This window comes from Bufo bufo, chromosome 3 (genome assembly GCF_905171765.1).
Source record: "Bufo bufo chromosome 3, aBufBuf1.1, whole genome shotgun sequence".
Lineage (NCBI taxonomy): Eukaryota > Metazoa > Chordata > Amphibia > Anura > Bufonidae > Bufo > Bufo bufo.
The window spans coordinates 264,831,981-264,850,638 of record NC_053391.1 but is presented as its reverse complement, the minus strand read 5'-3'; the positions used below and the strand labels follow the sequence as shown (position 1 = coordinate 264,850,638).

General features: G+C 43.0%; 1 protein-coding gene across 4 annotated transcripts in view; it reads right to left on the bottom strand.

The window, feature by feature from the left end:
• Nucleotides 1-18,658, bottom strand: part of MYO19 (myosin XIX) — a 1,002,409-nt gene that overhangs the window by 531,395 nt on the left and 452,356 nt on the right. For all 4 annotated transcript variants that reach the window (XR_005777529.1, XR_005777530.1, XM_040424125.1 and 1 more), the window contains exons 9-10: nt 15,588-15,664; nt 13,412-13,502 (exon numbers count right to left, since the gene is read on the bottom strand). Coding sequence is in view for 2 of the 4 variants with exons in the window: in XM_040424125.1 (XP_040280059.1) it covers nt 13,412-13,502; nt 15,588-15,664 (168 nt within the window). In the remaining 2 variants the exon portion in view is untranslated. The remainder of the gene's footprint in view (nt 1-13,411; nt 13,503-15,587; nt 15,665-18,658) is intronic.

Genomic DNA, 18,658 nt, shown 5'->3' with positions numbered 1-18,658 from the left:
TAGAGAACAAAACTAGTATATACAGCCAATTGAATTAAATATACAGACACCTTCTTATACCAGCGTCTGGTGCGGCGGGAAACTAAATAGGGAGCCAACATCAGGTCACTGAAGCCCACCCCTCCCATGTGAAGGTTATAGTCGTGGACAGAGAAAGGTTTCACAATGATTCCAGTTGCCCTTTCAATTTGGACAGTCGTGTCTGCGTGAATGGTGGACAGAAGGCAAAGGTCCCTCTTGTCCCTCCACTTCACCGCGAGCAGTTCTTGGTCACACAAGGCAGCCCTCTCCCCCCGTGCAAGTGGGGTACTAACGAGCCGTTGGCGGAAGCCCCGGCGACTAGGTCGCGCGGTGCCACAGCATTGAATTCTAGATATAAGTGCCGAAAGAGGGTGCTTGAGTAAAAATTGTCCACGTATAAGTGGTACCCCTTGTGGAGTAAGGGTGACACCAAGTCCCAGACAATCTTGCCACTGCTCCCCAGGTAGTCAGGACATCCAACCGGCTCCAGTTTTGAGTCTTTTCCCTCATAGACCCTAAAAAGAGATGTATAGCCTGTGGCCCTTTCACAGAGCTTATACAGTTTGACCCCATACCGGGCGCGCTTGCTGGGGATGTACAGTTTGATGCCAAGGTGCCCGGTAAAATGTACAAGGGATTCGACTATGCAGATGTTTTGATTAGGGGTATACACATCTGCAAATCTGGATGACAAATGGTCTATGAGGGGCCGAATTTTGTGGAGCCGGTCATAAGCAGGGTGGCCTCTTGCATGACAGATGTTATTGTCAGCGAAATGCATAAAGCACATGATGACCTCAAAACGTGCCCTGGACATTGCAGCAGAGAACATGGGCATATAATGTATTGGGTCTTTAGACCAATATGACCGCAATACATTTTTTTTTAGTTAGACCCATGCTGAGGATAAGGCCCAAAAAAAATTTTAATTCGGAAACTGTGACTGGTTTCCACCGGTAAGGCTGGGCATAGAAGCTTTCCGTATTGGCGGTAATAAACTGTGTGGCGTAGCGGTTGGTTTCTGCCACAACTAGGTCATAGAGATCCGCGGTGAAGAACAGCTCAAAAAACTGAAGGGCCGAACCTAAATGAGCTGTCTCCACGCTAACTCCAGACTGGGCGGTGAAAGGGGGCAATACGGGTGCGGCGGAAGCAGGGAAGTGCCAATTAGGTTTTGCCAGCACCTCTGGGAGACTAAGGGTTCTACGGGCCTGTGAACGCGGTGGCTGCGACGGGGGAGTTACTGCACGTGCCACCGTACCAGCTTGAACTGCACTTCTGGTGCTCGCCACTTCACCAGGGAATACGGCAGTGCTGGTAGAAGGTCCAGGATGTGCTGCGCTGCTGGTGTATGCCGCACCATAAACAAGATCAGCGCTAGCACCACTCTGCTGCAAATGAGGCTCATCACGCGGGGTATGCAGAACCCTGACATGGGATTGGGTACACCTGACCATAGCAGGGACCTCAACCTCGTCATCTTCGCTAGCGGTTAGAGTGCCACTGCTGTCTACAGGTTCATATTCTGAACCACTGGATTCAGGGGGTGAGGCGTCCCCATTGCTTTCATCCATCACGGGCAGAATCCTGTAGGCCTCTTCAGCGGAATACCCCTTGTTTGACATTTTGGGCTCACTAAATTTAGGGGGTATTCCTCTGAGACTACCCAGGAAAAAGAGCAAACCTACCTAGTAAAAAGGAGTGCTTGCGAAGTAAAGCTGCGATCGCTAATAAAGATCCAAAAAGCTTAAAAGTGATCTTTATAGCGGCGCAGCGATTTTACTGTGTTTTTGCAGTGATCAGAAAAAAAAATATTCTGTCACTGCGGTGGGGCAGACTGAACGCAAGTGTTCGCACAAGATCAGGCCTGATCGGGCGAACACTGCGTTTTTTGTAGAGCCTAAGGTGACCCTAATGTACTTATATAGATCTGATTGCTATCAGTCTTGATCACTTACAGATACTAAGTAGTACTAGTGCTGATTAGCGACAGCGATGCCGCTAATCAGCGACTAATCAGTGACTGCGGTGCGGTGGGCTGGGCGCTAACTACCTAGCAAGTAGCTAACTACCTGGCGGTGATGAGGGACCCTTACAGGGGGGTGATCAGGGAGTCTAATATGGGTGATCAGGTGCTAAATAAAGGGTTAATAAGTGACAGGGTAATGTGTATGTGTGGTGATTGGTGCTACTTACAGAGCTGCCTGTGTCCTCTGGTGGTCGATCCAAGCAAAAGGGACCACCAGAGGAGCAGGTAGCAGGTATATCAGACGCTATTTTCAAAATAGCGTCTGACATACCCATTTCATTGGTCATTTCAAAAATCCACAGCCTGCCAGCCAATGATCGCGGCCGGCAGGCTGTAGATGAACTTGTGAACTGCGCGATCCTGTGAGCGCGCGTTCACAGGAAATCTCAGCTCACGCGAGATGACGCTGATCGGCGTTAGTGTGACCTGGGAGAGCCGCTGCAATCACGCCTTTCGCCGTTAGCGAGACGGGAGGTGGTTAAACTTTATGTCCTCCTCGTGTTTGTTATGGTTGTCCTGGTTGGGGTTTGGCTTTTTTTTTAAACTTTATTTGTCCTCCTCGCGTTGCTTAAGATTGTCCTGGTTTTGTTTGGCTTTTTTATTTATTTTTTGGAAACTTTATTTGTCCTCCGTGTAGGTTATGGTTGTCCTGGTTGTGTTTGGCTTTTTTTTTTTTTTTGTAACTTTATTGTCCCCCCGTGTTTCCATGCTGCAAGCCTGGGGAGGACTCTGTACGGGGAGAGACTAAGCCTGGTATGGAGACGGGGGAGACTAAGCCGATGAGCCCAGGCGTGCAGCACTGTGAGGAATCAGACCGTGGCCAGGTACAGGGGGCAGCAGACAGGGAAAGGAATACACTAAGCCGGAACGGGGTCGGCCCTGTTACCTGAGGGGCGTTAAGCTGAAGCGCTATGGAGCTGCTTGCAGGTTGTAGGGAGCAGCGGCCCCAGCATACTTACGGATGCCTGTATCAGCGTGTGTGTTGGCGACGTGAGCTTGGCGGAATTGCAGCAGTAAAACTCCTCCTCTCACAGATAGCTCACGGGCAAGGAGGGACGCGCGCCTTGGCTTTTTAAAGGCACTTCCGCCCCTCCCACAAATACAGGCTGACATGTCAGCCTTAACTACATATATATATATATATATATATATATATATATATATATGGATAAATCAGTACATATATATATATATTTGTCCATAGTACATCTGTATTTTTGCTCTCTATATAGCAATATAAACACCTGTATACTTAACTTATTTGTACATAACTATTCCTGCTTTCTACACTATCCTTATCTGTATATAACTTTTATTTATTTATTTTTTATGAAAATGCACAGAATATCGGTAGAAGTCATCGGCCTGAAAGTTCACAGGTTATCGGCTCTAAAAAATCAATATCAGTCGATCCCTACTATCTTCAAGCAGGGTTATGACACCTTGCACATTCGCCTGTTTGGGAAAAGCTCTGGAGCCAGAAACAGAAGAAGCCAGAACTTCACAGATATGTCCATTGTGCAGTGGATGAAACCAGTTACTGCAGTGCTACTTTCATTGAAGCATGAACAGCAGTAGAGTAACCAGCTCTGTCAACTTATGGTCTAAAGCTACTTCCGAACAGATGATTGGAATGTGTACAGGGCAAATATTTTTTATTTTACAATACTCACTGTCACTGCCTAGGTAAACATTTAACTTCAACAGTGACAAACGGGCCTGTTTGTTAAAGGGAACCTGTCACCTGGATTTTGGGTATAGAGCTGAGGACATGGGTTGCTAGATGGCCACTAGCACATCCGCAATACCCAGTCCCCATAGCTCTGTGTGCTTTTATTGTGTAACAATCCCGATTTGATACATATGCAAATTAACATAAAAGAGTCATATCTTACTTGTGTGACCAGAGAAGAGTCATATTTTCAAGCTCTGACTCATCTCAGGTTAATTTGCATATGTATCAAATCGGTTTTTATACACAATAAAAGCACACAGAGCTATGGGGACTGGGTATTGTGGATGTGCTAGTGGCCATCTAGCAACCCATGTCCTCAGCTCTATACACAAAATCCTGGTGACAGGTTCCCTTTAAGGGCGCTATAAAATGGATCATAGCATTATACATCATAACAATGTTAACTAAGATCTCTTAGTTGCCAAACTGAAAAATTGGGGTCTTGGAGGTGACAATACACTGACTGCTGTAGCATATTTGAGAAAAAATACCAAATACACAAATAGAGTGCATGTGTTTATTATGCAATTTATAAGATACATTTTTAAATATTTTTTGATGGCTACTATATCTAAATTGAAGATGCTCCAATGGGCTAAGAATTCTCCCCTACCCTTGCTAATCTAATATATGGCATAATGCAAGGGGAATTTTATATTCAGTACTGAGAACCCCTTTAGGCCCCTTACACACGGGCGTTGCGGGAAAATGTGCGGGTGCGTTGCGGGAACACCCGCGATTTTTCCGCGCGAGTGCAAAACATTGTAATGCGTTTTGCACTCGCGTGAGAAAAATCGCGCATGTTTGGTACCCAAACCCGAACTTCTTCACAGAAGTTCGGGCTTGGGTTAGGTGTTGTGTAGATATTATTATTTTCCCTTATAACATGGTTATAAGGGAAAATAATAGCATTCTGAATACAGAATGCTTAGTAGGTGATCAATTGAGGGTTAAAAAAATAATTAAAAAAATTAACTCACCTTCTCCTCTTGTTCGCGTAGTTCCGGTCTATTCTTTACTTCTTTAATGATGAGTTGTGGGCTAAAGGACCTTTGGTGAAGTCAGATCACATGCTCCAATCACATGGTACATCACCGTGGTGATGGACCATGTGATTGGAGCATGTGATCTGACGTCACCACAGGTCCTAGCCGGTATTTTCATCTTTTGAGAAGTCAAGAAGAGACCGGAACTACGCGAACAAGAGGAGGTGGTGAGTTAATTTTTTTATTTATTTTTTTAACCCTCAATTGATCACCTACTAAGCATTCTGTATTCAGAATGCTATTATTTTCCCTTATAACCATGTTATAAGGGAAAATAATACAGTGAATAGACTGTCACCTAGCAACCATGCGTGAAAATCGCACCGCATCCGCACTAGCTTGCGGATGCTTGAGATTTTCACGCAACCCCATTCACTTCTATGGGGCCTGGGTTGCGTGAAAAACGCAGAATATAGAGCATGCTGCGATTTTCACGCAACGCATAAGCGATGTGTGAAAATCACCGCTCATCTGAACAGCCCCATAGAAATGAATGGGTCGGTATTCAGTGCGGGTGCAATGCGTTCACCTCACGCATCGCATCCGCGCGGAATACTCGCCCGTGTGAAAGGGGCCTTAGGGATTACATTGTCTTGTACTGACACTGCATAGATTATCTCACATTGTCGTCCATGTCAAACTTTTTGCATCTTAAAGTGAAGTACCCTCTTTGGATGCATATTTAATTGGGGATGAGATAATAGGAAAATAACTTTGTTGTATAAAAAAAATAGGAGCAGGGAAGGTGGTAAATTGCTATCCAAAACACACAATAAAGAATCATTGTAGGGGAATAAATAGCCCCTCATATCAGTGCATGCTAAATGGGGGATGCACTGATATGAGGGGCTATGGAGAAAAAAAAATAAAAAATCAGTGCGGAAATTGAATATATGTTAGGAAAAAGAGGATAGAAATCGTAGATGTATACAAGTATATATTTCAATACTTTTTAAGGATGAGACATTAGGAAAAAAAATATAAATGGTGGTATAACAAATAATTAAGGATTATATAAAATTATATTCAAGTCATTTTAAAAGGATGTGACTAGGGTAAATTTGCATAAGAGTTTGTTTGAATACTGTACAGAGCGAGCGGTTCTAAGTGGTACTTTGGAACTGAACTAGAGTTCGGAATTATTATTTTTTTTACAGTAGAATTTAATTTATGAAGTTATGCGAAGTCTCGCAAGACTTCGTGAAGTAATAACTTCAGCACATAGGAGCCAATACATTCTAATACTGTACAGAGCGCTCACTCCGTACAGTATACAAACAAACTATTATGCAAATCGACTTTGCATGTTTTATCTGAAGTCGATTTGCTCATCCCTAGATGCGACATAAGGAAAACATAAAATTGGGAGTAAAAATGTATAGAGTAGTTCTTTCCTTTAGCACCAGTCTTAGTGCTGTGACTACAAAAATATAGATACAGTAGGAAAAATAAGTATTTCATACACTGACGATTTTGCAAGTTTTCCCACCTACAAAGAATGGAAAAGTATCAAATTTTTATCATAGGTACACTTCAACTGTGAGAGACAGAATCTTAAACAGAAAATCAATTGCATGAAATAAGTATTTGATCACCTACCAACCAGAAGGAATTCTGGCTCTCACACCTGTTAGTTTTTCTTTAAGAAGCACTCATTACCTGTATTAATTGCACCTGTTTAAACTCATTACCTGTATAAGAGGCACCTGTCAACACACTCAATCACATTCCCACCTCTCCACCATGGCCAAAAGCAAAGCGCTGTCTAAGAACACCAGGGACAACATTGTAGTCCTGTACAAGGCTAGGATGGACTACAGGACAATAGGCAGACAGCTTGGTAAGAAGGGAACAACTGTTGGGACAATTATAAAAAAAATATGGAAGAAACACAAGATGACTGTCAATCTTCCTCAGTCTGGGACTCCATACAAGATCTTGGCTCATGGGGTAAGGACAATTCTGATAAAGGTCAGGAATCAGCCCAGAACTACACGGGAGGACCAAAGAGAGCTGGGACCATAGTCTCAAAGATTACCATTAGTAACACACTACACAGTCATGGATTGCAATCCTGCAGGGCATGCAAGGTCCCCCTGCTCACGCCAGCACATGTCTAGGCCCGTTTTGAAGTTCGCCAAAGACCATCAAGATGATCCAGAAGAGGCATTGGAGAAAGACATGTGGTTAGATGAGACCAAAATAGAACTTTTTTGGTATGAACTCCACTAGTTATGTTTGAGGAAGAAGAAAGATGAGTACAACCCCAAGAATACCATCCCAACCGTAAAGCATTGGGGTGGAAAAATCATACTTTGGGGGTGCTTTTCTAAAAAAGGGTACAGGACGGCTGCACCATATTGGAAGAAGAGAGGATGGATGGGACCATGTATCGCAAGATTTTGACCAACAACCTCCCCCCCGCAGTAACAGCATTGAAGATGGGTCGGGGCTGGGTCTTCCAGCATGACAATGATCCGAAACACACAGCCAGGGCAACTAAGGAGTGGCTCCATAAGAAGCATTTCAAGGTCCTGGGGGGAGATGAAACTCAATGTAGCCCATCGACAGGTAAGAAACCTGAAAGATCCAGAGAAGATCTGTATGGAGGAGTGGGCCAAAATCCCTACTGCAGTGTGTGCAAGTTTGGTCAAGAACTACAGGAAAAGTCTGACCTCTGTAATTGAAAACAAATGTTTCTGTACCAAACATTAAGTTCTGTTTTTCTATTGTATCAAATACTTATTTCATGCAATAAAATGCATTAAAAAAATCATACAATGTGATTTTTTTTTTTTGATTCTCTCTCGTACAATTGAAGTGTACCTACGATAAAAATTACAGACCTCTCCATTCTTTGTAGGTAGGAAAACCTGCAAAATCGCCGGTGTAACAAATACTTATCTTACCCACTGTATTTCAGAAAGGTTAGGATGGGGATCTGCAATGTATGTAAAAATTACTAAAAATATTATTTTCTTCCCACTCACAGCAAGAAAAAAGTTTATATTAGGAACTACCCACCATGTCATCTACAGTATATTATACAAATATACACTCACCTAAAGAATTATTAGGAACACCATATTAATACAGTGTTAGACCCCCTTTTGCCTTCAGAACTGCCTTAATTCTACGTGGCATTGATTCAACAAGTTCCTAATAGCATTCTTTAGAAATGTTGGCCCATATAGATAGGATAGCATCTTGCAGTTGATGGAGATTTGAGGGATGCACATCCAGGGCACGAAGCTCCCGTTCCACCACATCCCAAAGATGCTCTATTGGGTTGAGATCTGGTGACTGTGGGGGCCATTTTAGTACAGTGAACTCATTGTCATGTTCAAGAAACCAATTTGAAATGATTTGAGCTTTGTGACATGGTACATTATCCTGCTAGAAGTAGCCATCAGAGGATGGATACATGTTCTCATTCTGTTGACGCCAAATTCGGTCTCTACCATTTGAATGTCTCAACAGAAATCGAGACTCATCAGACCAGGCAACATTTTTCCAGTCTTCAACAGTCCAATTTTGGTGAGCTCGTGCAAATTGTAGCCTCTTTTTCCTATTTGTAGTGGAGATAAGTGGTACCCGGTGGGGTCTTCTGCTGTTGTAGCCCATCCGCCTCAAGGCTGTGCATGTTGTGGCTTCACAAATGCTTTGCTGCATACCTCGGTTGCAACGAGTGGTTATTTCAGTCAACGTTGCTCTTCTATCAGCTTGAATCAGTCGGCCCATTCTCCTCTGACCTCTAGCATCCACAAGGCATTTTTGCCCACAGGACTGGATGTTTTTCCCTTTTCACACCATTCTTTGTAAAAGGAATGGTTGTGCGCGAAAATCCCAGTAACTGAGCAGATTGTGAAATACTCAGACCGGCCCGTCTGGCACCAACAACCATGCCACGCTCAAAATTGCTTAAATCACCTTTCTTTCCCATTCTGACATTCAGTTTGGAGTTCAGGAGATTGTCTTGACCAGGACCACACCCCTAAATGCATTGAAGCAACTGCCATGTGATTGGTTGACTAGATAATTGCATTAATGAGAAATAGAACAGGTGTTCCTAATAATTCTTTAGGTGAGTGTATATGTACAATAGGTGGTTCAGGCAAGCTACTGTCACGCATTGTACCCGCAGTGCAGCACCCGTCCTGAACTCCCAGCACTGCAGGGGTCGAATAGCAATTATATTGATTTATGATGCTATGTAACCCTTAGGCCCCTTTCACATGGGCGGGTATTCCGCGCAGATGCGATGCGTGAGGTGAACGCATTGCACCCGCACTGAATACCGACCCATTAATTTCTATGGGGCTGTTCACATAAGCGGTGATTTTCACGCATCACTTGTGCGTTGCGTGAAAATCGCAGCATGCTCTATATTCTGCGTTTTTCACGCAACGCAGACCCCATAGAAGTGAATGGGGCTGCGTGAAAATCGCAAGCATCCGCAAGCAAGTGCGGATGCGGTGCGATTTTCACGCACGGTTGCTAGGAGACGATCGGGATGGAGACCCGATCATTATTATTTTCCCTTATAACATGGTTATAAGGGAAAATAATAGCATTCTGAATATAGAATGCATAGTAAAACAGCGCTGGAGGGGTTAAAAAACAATAAAAAATCATTTAACTCACCTTAGTCCACTTGATCGCAGCCCGGCATCTCCTTCTGTCTCCGTTGCTGAACAGGACCTGTGGTGAGCATTAATTACAGGTAAAGGACCTTTGGTCACATCACTCCGGTCATCACATGATCCATCACATGATCTTTTACCATGGTGATGGATCATGTGATGAACGGAGTGACGTCACCAAAGGTCCTTTACCTGTAATTAATGCTCACCACAGGTCCTGTTCAGCAAAGGAGACAGAAGGAGATGCCGAGCTATGCGATCAAGTGGACTAAGGTGAGTTAAATTTTTTTTAAAAAAAATTTAACCCCTCCAGCGCTAGTTTACTATGCAGTCTGTATTCAGAATGCTATTATTTTCCCTTATAACTATGTTATAAGGGGAAATAATACAATCTACAGAACACCGATCCCAAGCCCGAACTTCTATGAAGAAGTTCGGGTTTGGGTGCCAAACATGCGCGATTTTTCTCACGCGAGTGCAAAACGCATTACAATGTTTTGCACTCGCGCAGAAAAATCGCGGGTGTTCCCGCAACGCACCCGCACATTTCCCCGCAACGCCCGTGTGAACCCAGCCTTACAGTTCTGGAATGTATTGGATAACACTGACAGCATTATGTCACTGTTATCCAATACATTCCAGACCTCTAAGGGTTACATAGCATCATAAATCAATATAATGCTATGCGTCCCCTGCAGAGTTGGGAGTTCAGGACAGGTGCTGCGCTGCCAGTACAATGCGTGACACTCGCTTGTCTAAAAGGGGCCTAAAAAAAACTAAAGAAGAGAAGACCACATTGCTCAGGTACAGCCAATCAGTTTATTTCACATCATCAGGAAAGTTTAGCTTTCTTCAGCTTTTTGGAATTGATAGGCTACCAACACCTACCAGAGGAGATGGACAAACTGTGCCAACTAACTGGTTTAGATTAGGGATAAACCTAAGGTTGTTGTCCTGGCGGTCCCCTAGTATTCACCCTTTAATCCCTATACGGGGATATGGACCTAGTCCCTTTGTAGTTGGCAGCTGACCCACAAGGATCAGAGACACTGGCGCAAGGCACCGAGGAGTCAGTCAATATATGTAATCAGGAGACAGGTCAAGATCAGGACAGGCATAGTACTAGTGTATAGGATAAAGCAATCCACGGTCAGGGCATACAGTGTTCATAGGCATCAGAGAATGCAATCCGAAAACAGGAAAGGCAGCAAAATAAAATCAAGAGTCGAGAAACAGGCAGGGTTCACACACAGGCTGACAAACAGAACAAGCACATCGTCACTCGGTCTAGCAAACCAGCCCAGCTAAATAGGAAGGCAGATCAGCACCTTAGTCAGCAGCTGGACAGAGCGAGAGGGAAGGATTAACTCTAGCAGTGCTGAAGAGAACTTCACTGAGCACTAGCCCCAATACACACAGGGAGAGTGGAATGACTCTGCGCCTACTGGGGAAAGCGGGACAGTGACAGACATGAAGGAGATTGCAAGAAACATATTTTGAATGGGGAGGCCTCCTGGGTCCCTTTTTAAGTACTAAATGGCATGAACCACAAAAGTCACTTGTGGTATGCTGGGTATACTGAATATATTAACTGTACATGGCAACAATATGTTTCATATTTATAGCTAATATTGTAGAACTAAATGTAAATTTTTATCCTTTTGGACAACATGTAGGGTTTTTAGAATACATGTAATAGTCTCACATAAAACAACTGATCTATATTTATTTAAAATTATTCAGATTAGTGCACTTTATGCTGTGAACAAGAACTCTAAAAGGCCGGTTTGAGACGAGAGAGTTGCATACTGCAGACTCTCAGTGCGAGTTTAAGACAGATCCGGTCCTGAACTTCCTGCACTGACGGGGTCGCACAGCATTATACTGATTTATGATGCTATGTAACCCTTATAGTTCTTGAATGTATGCAACTTGCTCGTCTGAAAGCGGCCTAAGGAGTTTGAAACGTGATAGAGGGCATGTTTTTATAATCATACTGTAGGTCAAATGTAAAAAGGAAGGATTTTTCAGCAAGGTCTGTGTAGCGGAGGGGTAGCACGATCCACAAGGTCTCCGCTGGTAGACAGGAAAAGCAGACAATGATCCAAATAGGCCGGTACAGCATACAATCCTTCCCTCCCAAGAACTGTAACGGAACGCCTAGCACCCCGACCGGGTACCTCCGTCGATAGGTGCTCCTAGTGCTTCCAGAAGACACCAAGCACTCCACTTGACACCGTCAGCACTGCAGACCCCACGAACCGCCGAAGCTTGGTGGAGGTCTCGCCATCTCCTACCCACCCTGGACCTATGACAAGGCTCCAGGCTCCAGTGAGTGAACCTCTCCTAAATCCAGAGACAGAAACCAGGAGCAAGCTCTTACAAGAGCTTATACTCAGGGGAGTATTGTGATATAGCAATCCCCAAGAATGTAGTTATTCCATCCCCCAAACATGAGCCAAGACTTCATGAAGGTATAAAACAGGAACACTTTATTGAGGGCTACCCGCCCGTATTTATGCAGGTCCCCATCTGGTGGACACGCCCCTAGGGGACCAGAATTCAGACTGTGACACAGGACAGATACGTAGCACCCAGGATACACAGACACAACACATCCCCACAATGCATCATGGTTTCCTCCTCTATGCCCTGGAGACACCCGAGGAGCAATTCAATTATCTCTCAGGACAAAGGGAAATCGCCAATACACATGTGGATACAACAGGACAGAAATCACCACCCAAACACCCAATGTCACACCCCCACAGCAAACACAGACATTTAACATAGCCCCAGATAGCTCAAGTCTGAGTGCATATCATTAGGTGAATGGCACTCAGAATAAACGAATACAATACAATTAGCTATCTGGGTACCCTCACATGACAAAATACAATTCCATAGACAGATTTAAGCTGTGTCTGTCTTCTCCTTTAAAGTTAGTATGGGCCATAATCCTGAGGCAAGAGGCTGGTAAACAGGCCTCTCCAAAACCCAGTGGCGAGGTTGGTTTCGCCACAGTCTGGATCAATAAAGATTGTATGAGAATCGGTGTATTTAATCTCTTGTTTGAATGGAGTGGCGATCACACATGCACACTGTTGCTCCATCCAGCTCTATTGAGCTGTTTAAGACAGTCAAGCATTTCTACTCCGCTATCTCTGGCAGTCACATAGAGCAGACACGCTCCATTCAAATGTGGAGCATGGGCTTCCAATTTTGAGATCAGTGGGGGGACTCAGTAGTTGGACGCTTGCCAATCTGCAGGTGATGGGCAGTTGAAATTACATGGTGCTGCCTCTACAAAGGAGATGAGACTTTTGAAGATAAAGCAGTGCTTGCACGAGCGGCATTCCCCCTTCAAAGCTGATCGAAGGGTGCTGGGAATAAGACCCCCACCTATCTGATAAGGAGGACCTATTCAGAGGATAGGTCATCAATATCTTAGCACTGTACAACCTCTTTAATCTTTTGATCTTTTACTTCTGATGCAGCCGCAAATAACATACAGCATCAGATAACTGTATATCTCCTGGCCTCCCCACCCCTTCATGTGCATGCATGCCTCACCGAGACTGCATGCATCGTAATTGGAGAAAATATAGAAGGCTGCTGTCAGACACATCTGCAAGCAGCTTACAGCAGAGATGCCCAAACTGCAGCCCTCAAGTTGTTGCAAAACTCATAAAATGCCTGGACAGCCTACGCCGAGCAAGAGCAAGCTGGGGATTGTAGTTTTGCAACAGCTGGAGGGCCGAAGGTTGGGAATCACTGGCTTAGAGAATCTCCCTAAGAACAAAAGGATGTGGCAGTAAAAATTGAACAAGCACAATCCTCATCTCCTGCAACATCTACATTATCTAGAAGGATTTTTATCTTTAAACTACTGTAACTACTTTAATGGAGCTATTTTTATTTAAGAAAATATTCTTACCTTTTGCAAAATGTGACAATTCACATGCTTGATTTTCATCCAATGATTCAGAAAATTGTATGTTTCCCATATGCAAAAGTCCAGATAAGATCTTTGAAACAATAATAAAAATACAACTTTTATTTCTTGAACAGCAAAAAAAAATTGTATGAAATAACATTTCATTATTAAGAGCTTTCTCACCAAAGTAAGTTATGGTATATGACTTAGAAGTGGCATAACTTGTTAGGTATTTGAACTTTGGGCTCCTTTATTCTACGGATCAGGAATGTCCTAGCAATTGCACATTCCACCATAATACACACACTCTAATATTTCCTTGGACCACCTTTAGCGTTGATTACGGCACGCATTCGCTGTGGCATTGTTTCGATAAGCTTCTGTAATGTCACAAGATTTATTTCCATCCAGTGTTGCATTAATTTTTCACCAAGATCTTGCATTGATGATGGTAGAGCCTGACTGCTGCGCAAAGCCTTCTCCAGCACATCCCAAAGATTCTCAATAGGGTTAAGGTCTGGACTCTGTGGTGGCCAATCCATGTGTGAAAATAATGTCTCATGCTCCCTGAACCACTCTTTCACAATTTGGCCGATGAATCCTGGCATAGTCATCTTGGAATATCCCCATGCCATCGGGGAAGAGAAAATCCATTGATGGAATAACCTGGTCATTCAGTATGTTCAAGTAGTCAGCTGACCTCATTCTTGGAGCACATACTGTTGCTAAACCTAGACCTGAGTAACTGCAGCAACCCCAGATCATAGCACTGCCCCCACAGGCTTGTACAGTAGGCACTAGGCATGATGGGTGCATCACTTCATATGCCTCTCTTCTTACCCTGATGCCCCCATCACTCTGGAACAGGGTAAATCTGGACTCATCAGACCACATGACCTTCTTACATTGCTCCAGAGTCCAATCTTTATGCTCCCTAGCAAATTGAAGCCTTTTTTTCTGGTTTGCTTCACTGATTAGTGGTTTTCTTACGGCTACACAGCTGTTCAGTCCCAATCCCTTGAGTTCCCTTCGCATTGTGCATGTGGAAATGCTCTTACTTTCACTATTAAATATAGAACTGAGTTCTACTGTTGTTTTTCTTTGATTTGATTTCACCAAACGTTTAAGTGATAGCCGATCACGATCATTCAGGATTTATTTCCCGCCACCTTTCCCTCTATCCTTGCGTTGGACAGTTCTTAACCCAATTTTAGTAGTTTCTACAATCTCCTTTTTTGGACATGCAGCGTATATCCATATTTTAGCAATCCCAAAATTTTATGAATTTAAGTGAGAAATCTCTTTCAAAGTGTCAAGTAGGTCAAGCAAAAAATCATAATGAATAACCTGGACCACAACAGAGAAATAACAGTTGACCCACAAACATTCCACACCCAGAAGCTAGGAGATAAAATAGATGATTAAACTGCTGCAACCCTAATCAAAGGAAAGGGGGTTCCTCAAGGATGCTGTGTGAAAAAGGCAGTAATGTACATGTGTGACCATTTCCCAGTTCACTTCTGTGGGGACTGCTCAAAGGGGTGTCTGTTTTTTTTTTTACTATTGATGACCTATACTCAGGATAGGTCATCAATATCAGATTGGCGGGGGTCTGACTCCTGAAACCACCGCCGATCAGTTGCTTGTAGATAAGGCAGCACTCATACGAGCACTCACTTTTTATCTGCTCATTGCAGCAACTGCAGTGGTCAGCAGGTGTAATTACAAGTAAGGCGTCCCTATTCACTTCAATGGGATGGCATGCTCTGGTGAATACTAGAGCGCCTTCCCATAGAAGTGAATGAGGACACCATATTTGTAATTACACCGGTATGAGTGTTGCCTTCTCTTCAAACAGCTGATTGGAGGGAGTGCCGGGAATCGGACCCCGCCAAACTCATATTGAGTACAGGTCATTAACCGGACAACCCTTTTAAGATAACTGAGCGCTATACTCTGTAGTTCTATAGACTATGAATTAGGTTGTGGTCATACATGTGTGCTACCAATCCATTCACAGAGGGAAATCAAGGACGCCCGTTTTCATGACCGGTGGGGGTCTCAGCAGCCAGACCTCCAACAATCATACACTTATTACCTATTCTTTGGATGAGTGATAAATATTGTTTGTGGGCCACCCTTTTTAAATAAGCAAGTACATGCATAACTCACTGACCTTAAATATTTTATTCTGTGTGGAAGGTTCAATTCCCAAATGCAGCATTGCAGTTTTGGTGGATTCAAAGCAATCCTCTAAAAATATTAGAGAACAACATGTCAGCAATATTCCATCCGCTCTTTACACATATATCCAAAAACTTAAATATTTGAAAGGGATTATTTGACTCTGTAACTGATGACCTGTAACTCTGGATAGGTCATCAATAGGCTTCAGCGAATCAAGCTTCAGATCACATATACTAAGTCAATTTGTTCAAAAACTTTATTGTTAATGCTACATGGAGCCAATACATTTTAATGTTCTACGGAAACAGCATTAACAACAACGTTTTGGAATGAATCGACATCAAATCTACGATCCGAAGCTTGATTTGCTCATGCCTAGTCATCAGTATCTGATTGGGTGGCGGGGTCCAACAACTGGGACCCCTGCCGATCAGCTGTTTGAGAAAGCACCAGAACTCCTGGGGTTTCTTAGCGCTTACCCTAGGCCAATGATATCTGATCACTGGTCACGTGGCTTAGTTGCAGTTCAGCCCCATTCACGTGTAAGGATAGGTCCAGAGGATAGGTCATCAGTTACAAATAGTCAGATAACCTCTTTAAAATTCCCCACTACAAAAGTGATATTGGAAGCTAAAAGCTGGAGGTGGCCTGTTTTTTGACAACAATGTACAGTGGATATAAAATGTCTACACACCCCTGTTAAAATGTCAGGTTTCTGTGCTGTAAAAAAATTTGACAAAAATAAATAATTTCAGAACTTTTTCGACCTTTATTGTGACCTATAAACTGTACCACTCAATTGAAAAACAAACTGAAATCTTTTAGGCGGATGGAATAAAACAAAAAAAAAACTAAAATAATGTGGTTGCATAAGTGTGCGGTATAACTGGGGATGTAGCTGTATTCAGAATTAAGCAATCACATTCAAAATCATGTGAAATAGGAGTCAGCATACACCTGCCATCATTTAAAGTGCCTCTGATTAGCCCCAAATAACGTTCAGCTGCTCTAGTTGGTCTTTCCTGAAATGTTCTTAGTCGCATCCCACAGCAAAAGCCATGGTCCACAGAGAGCTTCCAAAGCATCAGAGGGATCTTATTGTTAAAAGATATCAGTCAGGAGAATGTTACAAAAGAATTTCCAAGGCATTAGATATACCATGGAACACAGTGAAGACAGTCATCATCAAGTGGAGAAAATATGGCACAACAGTGACATTACCAAGAACTGGACGTCCCTCCAAAATTGATGAAAAGACGAGAAGAAAACTAGTCTGGGAGGCTACCAAGAGGCCTACAGAAACATTAAAGAAGCTGCAGAATCTGGCAAGTATTGGCTGTGTGGTACATGTGACAGCAATCTCCCGTATTCTTCATATGTCTGGGCTATAGGGTAGAGTGGCAAAACGAAAGCCTTTTCTTACGAAAAAAAAACATCCAAGCCAGGCTTTGTTTTGCAAAAACACATCTGAAGTTTCCAAAAAACATGTGGGAAAAGGTGTTATGGTATGATGAAATAAAAGGTTGAACTTTTTAGGCATAATTCCAAAAGATATGTTTAGAGCAAAAACAACACTGCACATCACCAGAAGAACACCATACCCAAGGTGAAGCATGATGGTGGCAGCATCATGCTTTGGGGCTGTTTTTCTTCAGCTGGAACTGGGGCCTTAGTTAAGCTAGAGGGAAATATGAACAGTTCCAAATACTAGTCAATATTGGCACAAAACCTTCAGGCTTCTGCTAGAAAGCATCTTGATAATGAATCTTTCAGCATGACAACGACCCAAAGCATACATCCAAATCAACAAAGGAATGGCTTCACCAGAAGATGATTAAAGTTTTGGAATGGCCCACCCAGAGCCCAGACCTGAATCAGATTGAAAATCTGTGGGGTGATCTGAAGAAGGCTGTGCACAGCAGATGCCCTCGCACTCTGACAGATTTGGAGTGTTTTTGCAAAGAAGAGTGGGCAAATCTTGCCAAGTCAAAATGTGCAATGCTGAGAGACTCATACCCAAAAAGACTGAGTCCTGTAATAAAATCAAAAGGAGCTTCAACAAAGTATTAGTTTAAGGGTGTGAACAATTATGCAACCATATTTTTATTTTTATTTTTTTCTTCCCTCTACCTAGAAGATTTCAGTTTGTTTTTCAATTGAGTTGTACAGTTTATAGGTCACATTAAAGGTGGAAAAACAGAAACCTGACATTTTAACAAGGGTGTGTAGACTTTTTATATCCACTGTATACTACAGACAATAGTTCCTTCATAGCAATCAAGACAGAGCTTTCCTGTAGGCTTACATCTCCAAAGAGCTGAGCATTTTTATGTCATATCCATCTTAATACAATGAAATTTCTTTTAACTCCCAGGATTAAAAGGATTATGCACACCTTTCATCTTCAGGTGTGATTATATTTTTCCATTAAATGTATTTAGCAAATTTAAAGAATACAATATCCCCCTTTTAAAAAAAATTTTTTTTAAAATGATCTTAAATATATAATAATGAAGAGATTCAAAATGAATGTGTCACGGCGTGGTGTGGGTAGATAACTCCACACCGACCACAAGAGGGAAGGGAAAAGGTACTAGGCCTGAAAACTATGTTAAGGGGAAAAGGTCACCACCTAGTGAATCCCTAAACTGAGCCCTGACTACTATAAGTATGAACAGAACTTGATGGTAGGAATGTTCATACGCTGGAACCTAGTCCTTTAGCTGACCCTAGAAATAGTGTCAGGACAAGAGAGGATCTGTTCCTTCCCAGCTGAGGGAACAGAAGACTCCCTCAGGCCTAACACCAAAAGGTAGGGGGGAACAAAAAACAAGAAATAAAGGAAAGACACTTAATTCCGAAGTATGCGGACGAGCAGGAACTCTGAGGACAACCAACACCAGCACTTCCAACACCCAAAAAGGAGCTATCAACTGCATAGCATGATGGGTGAGGCCAGACTAAATAGAGGAGTTGGAATGACCACTTAAGCTACACCTGAGACCAGAGGTGTGGTCATACCCAGCAAAAACACAGAAACAAGTGAAATCAGAGAGGCTG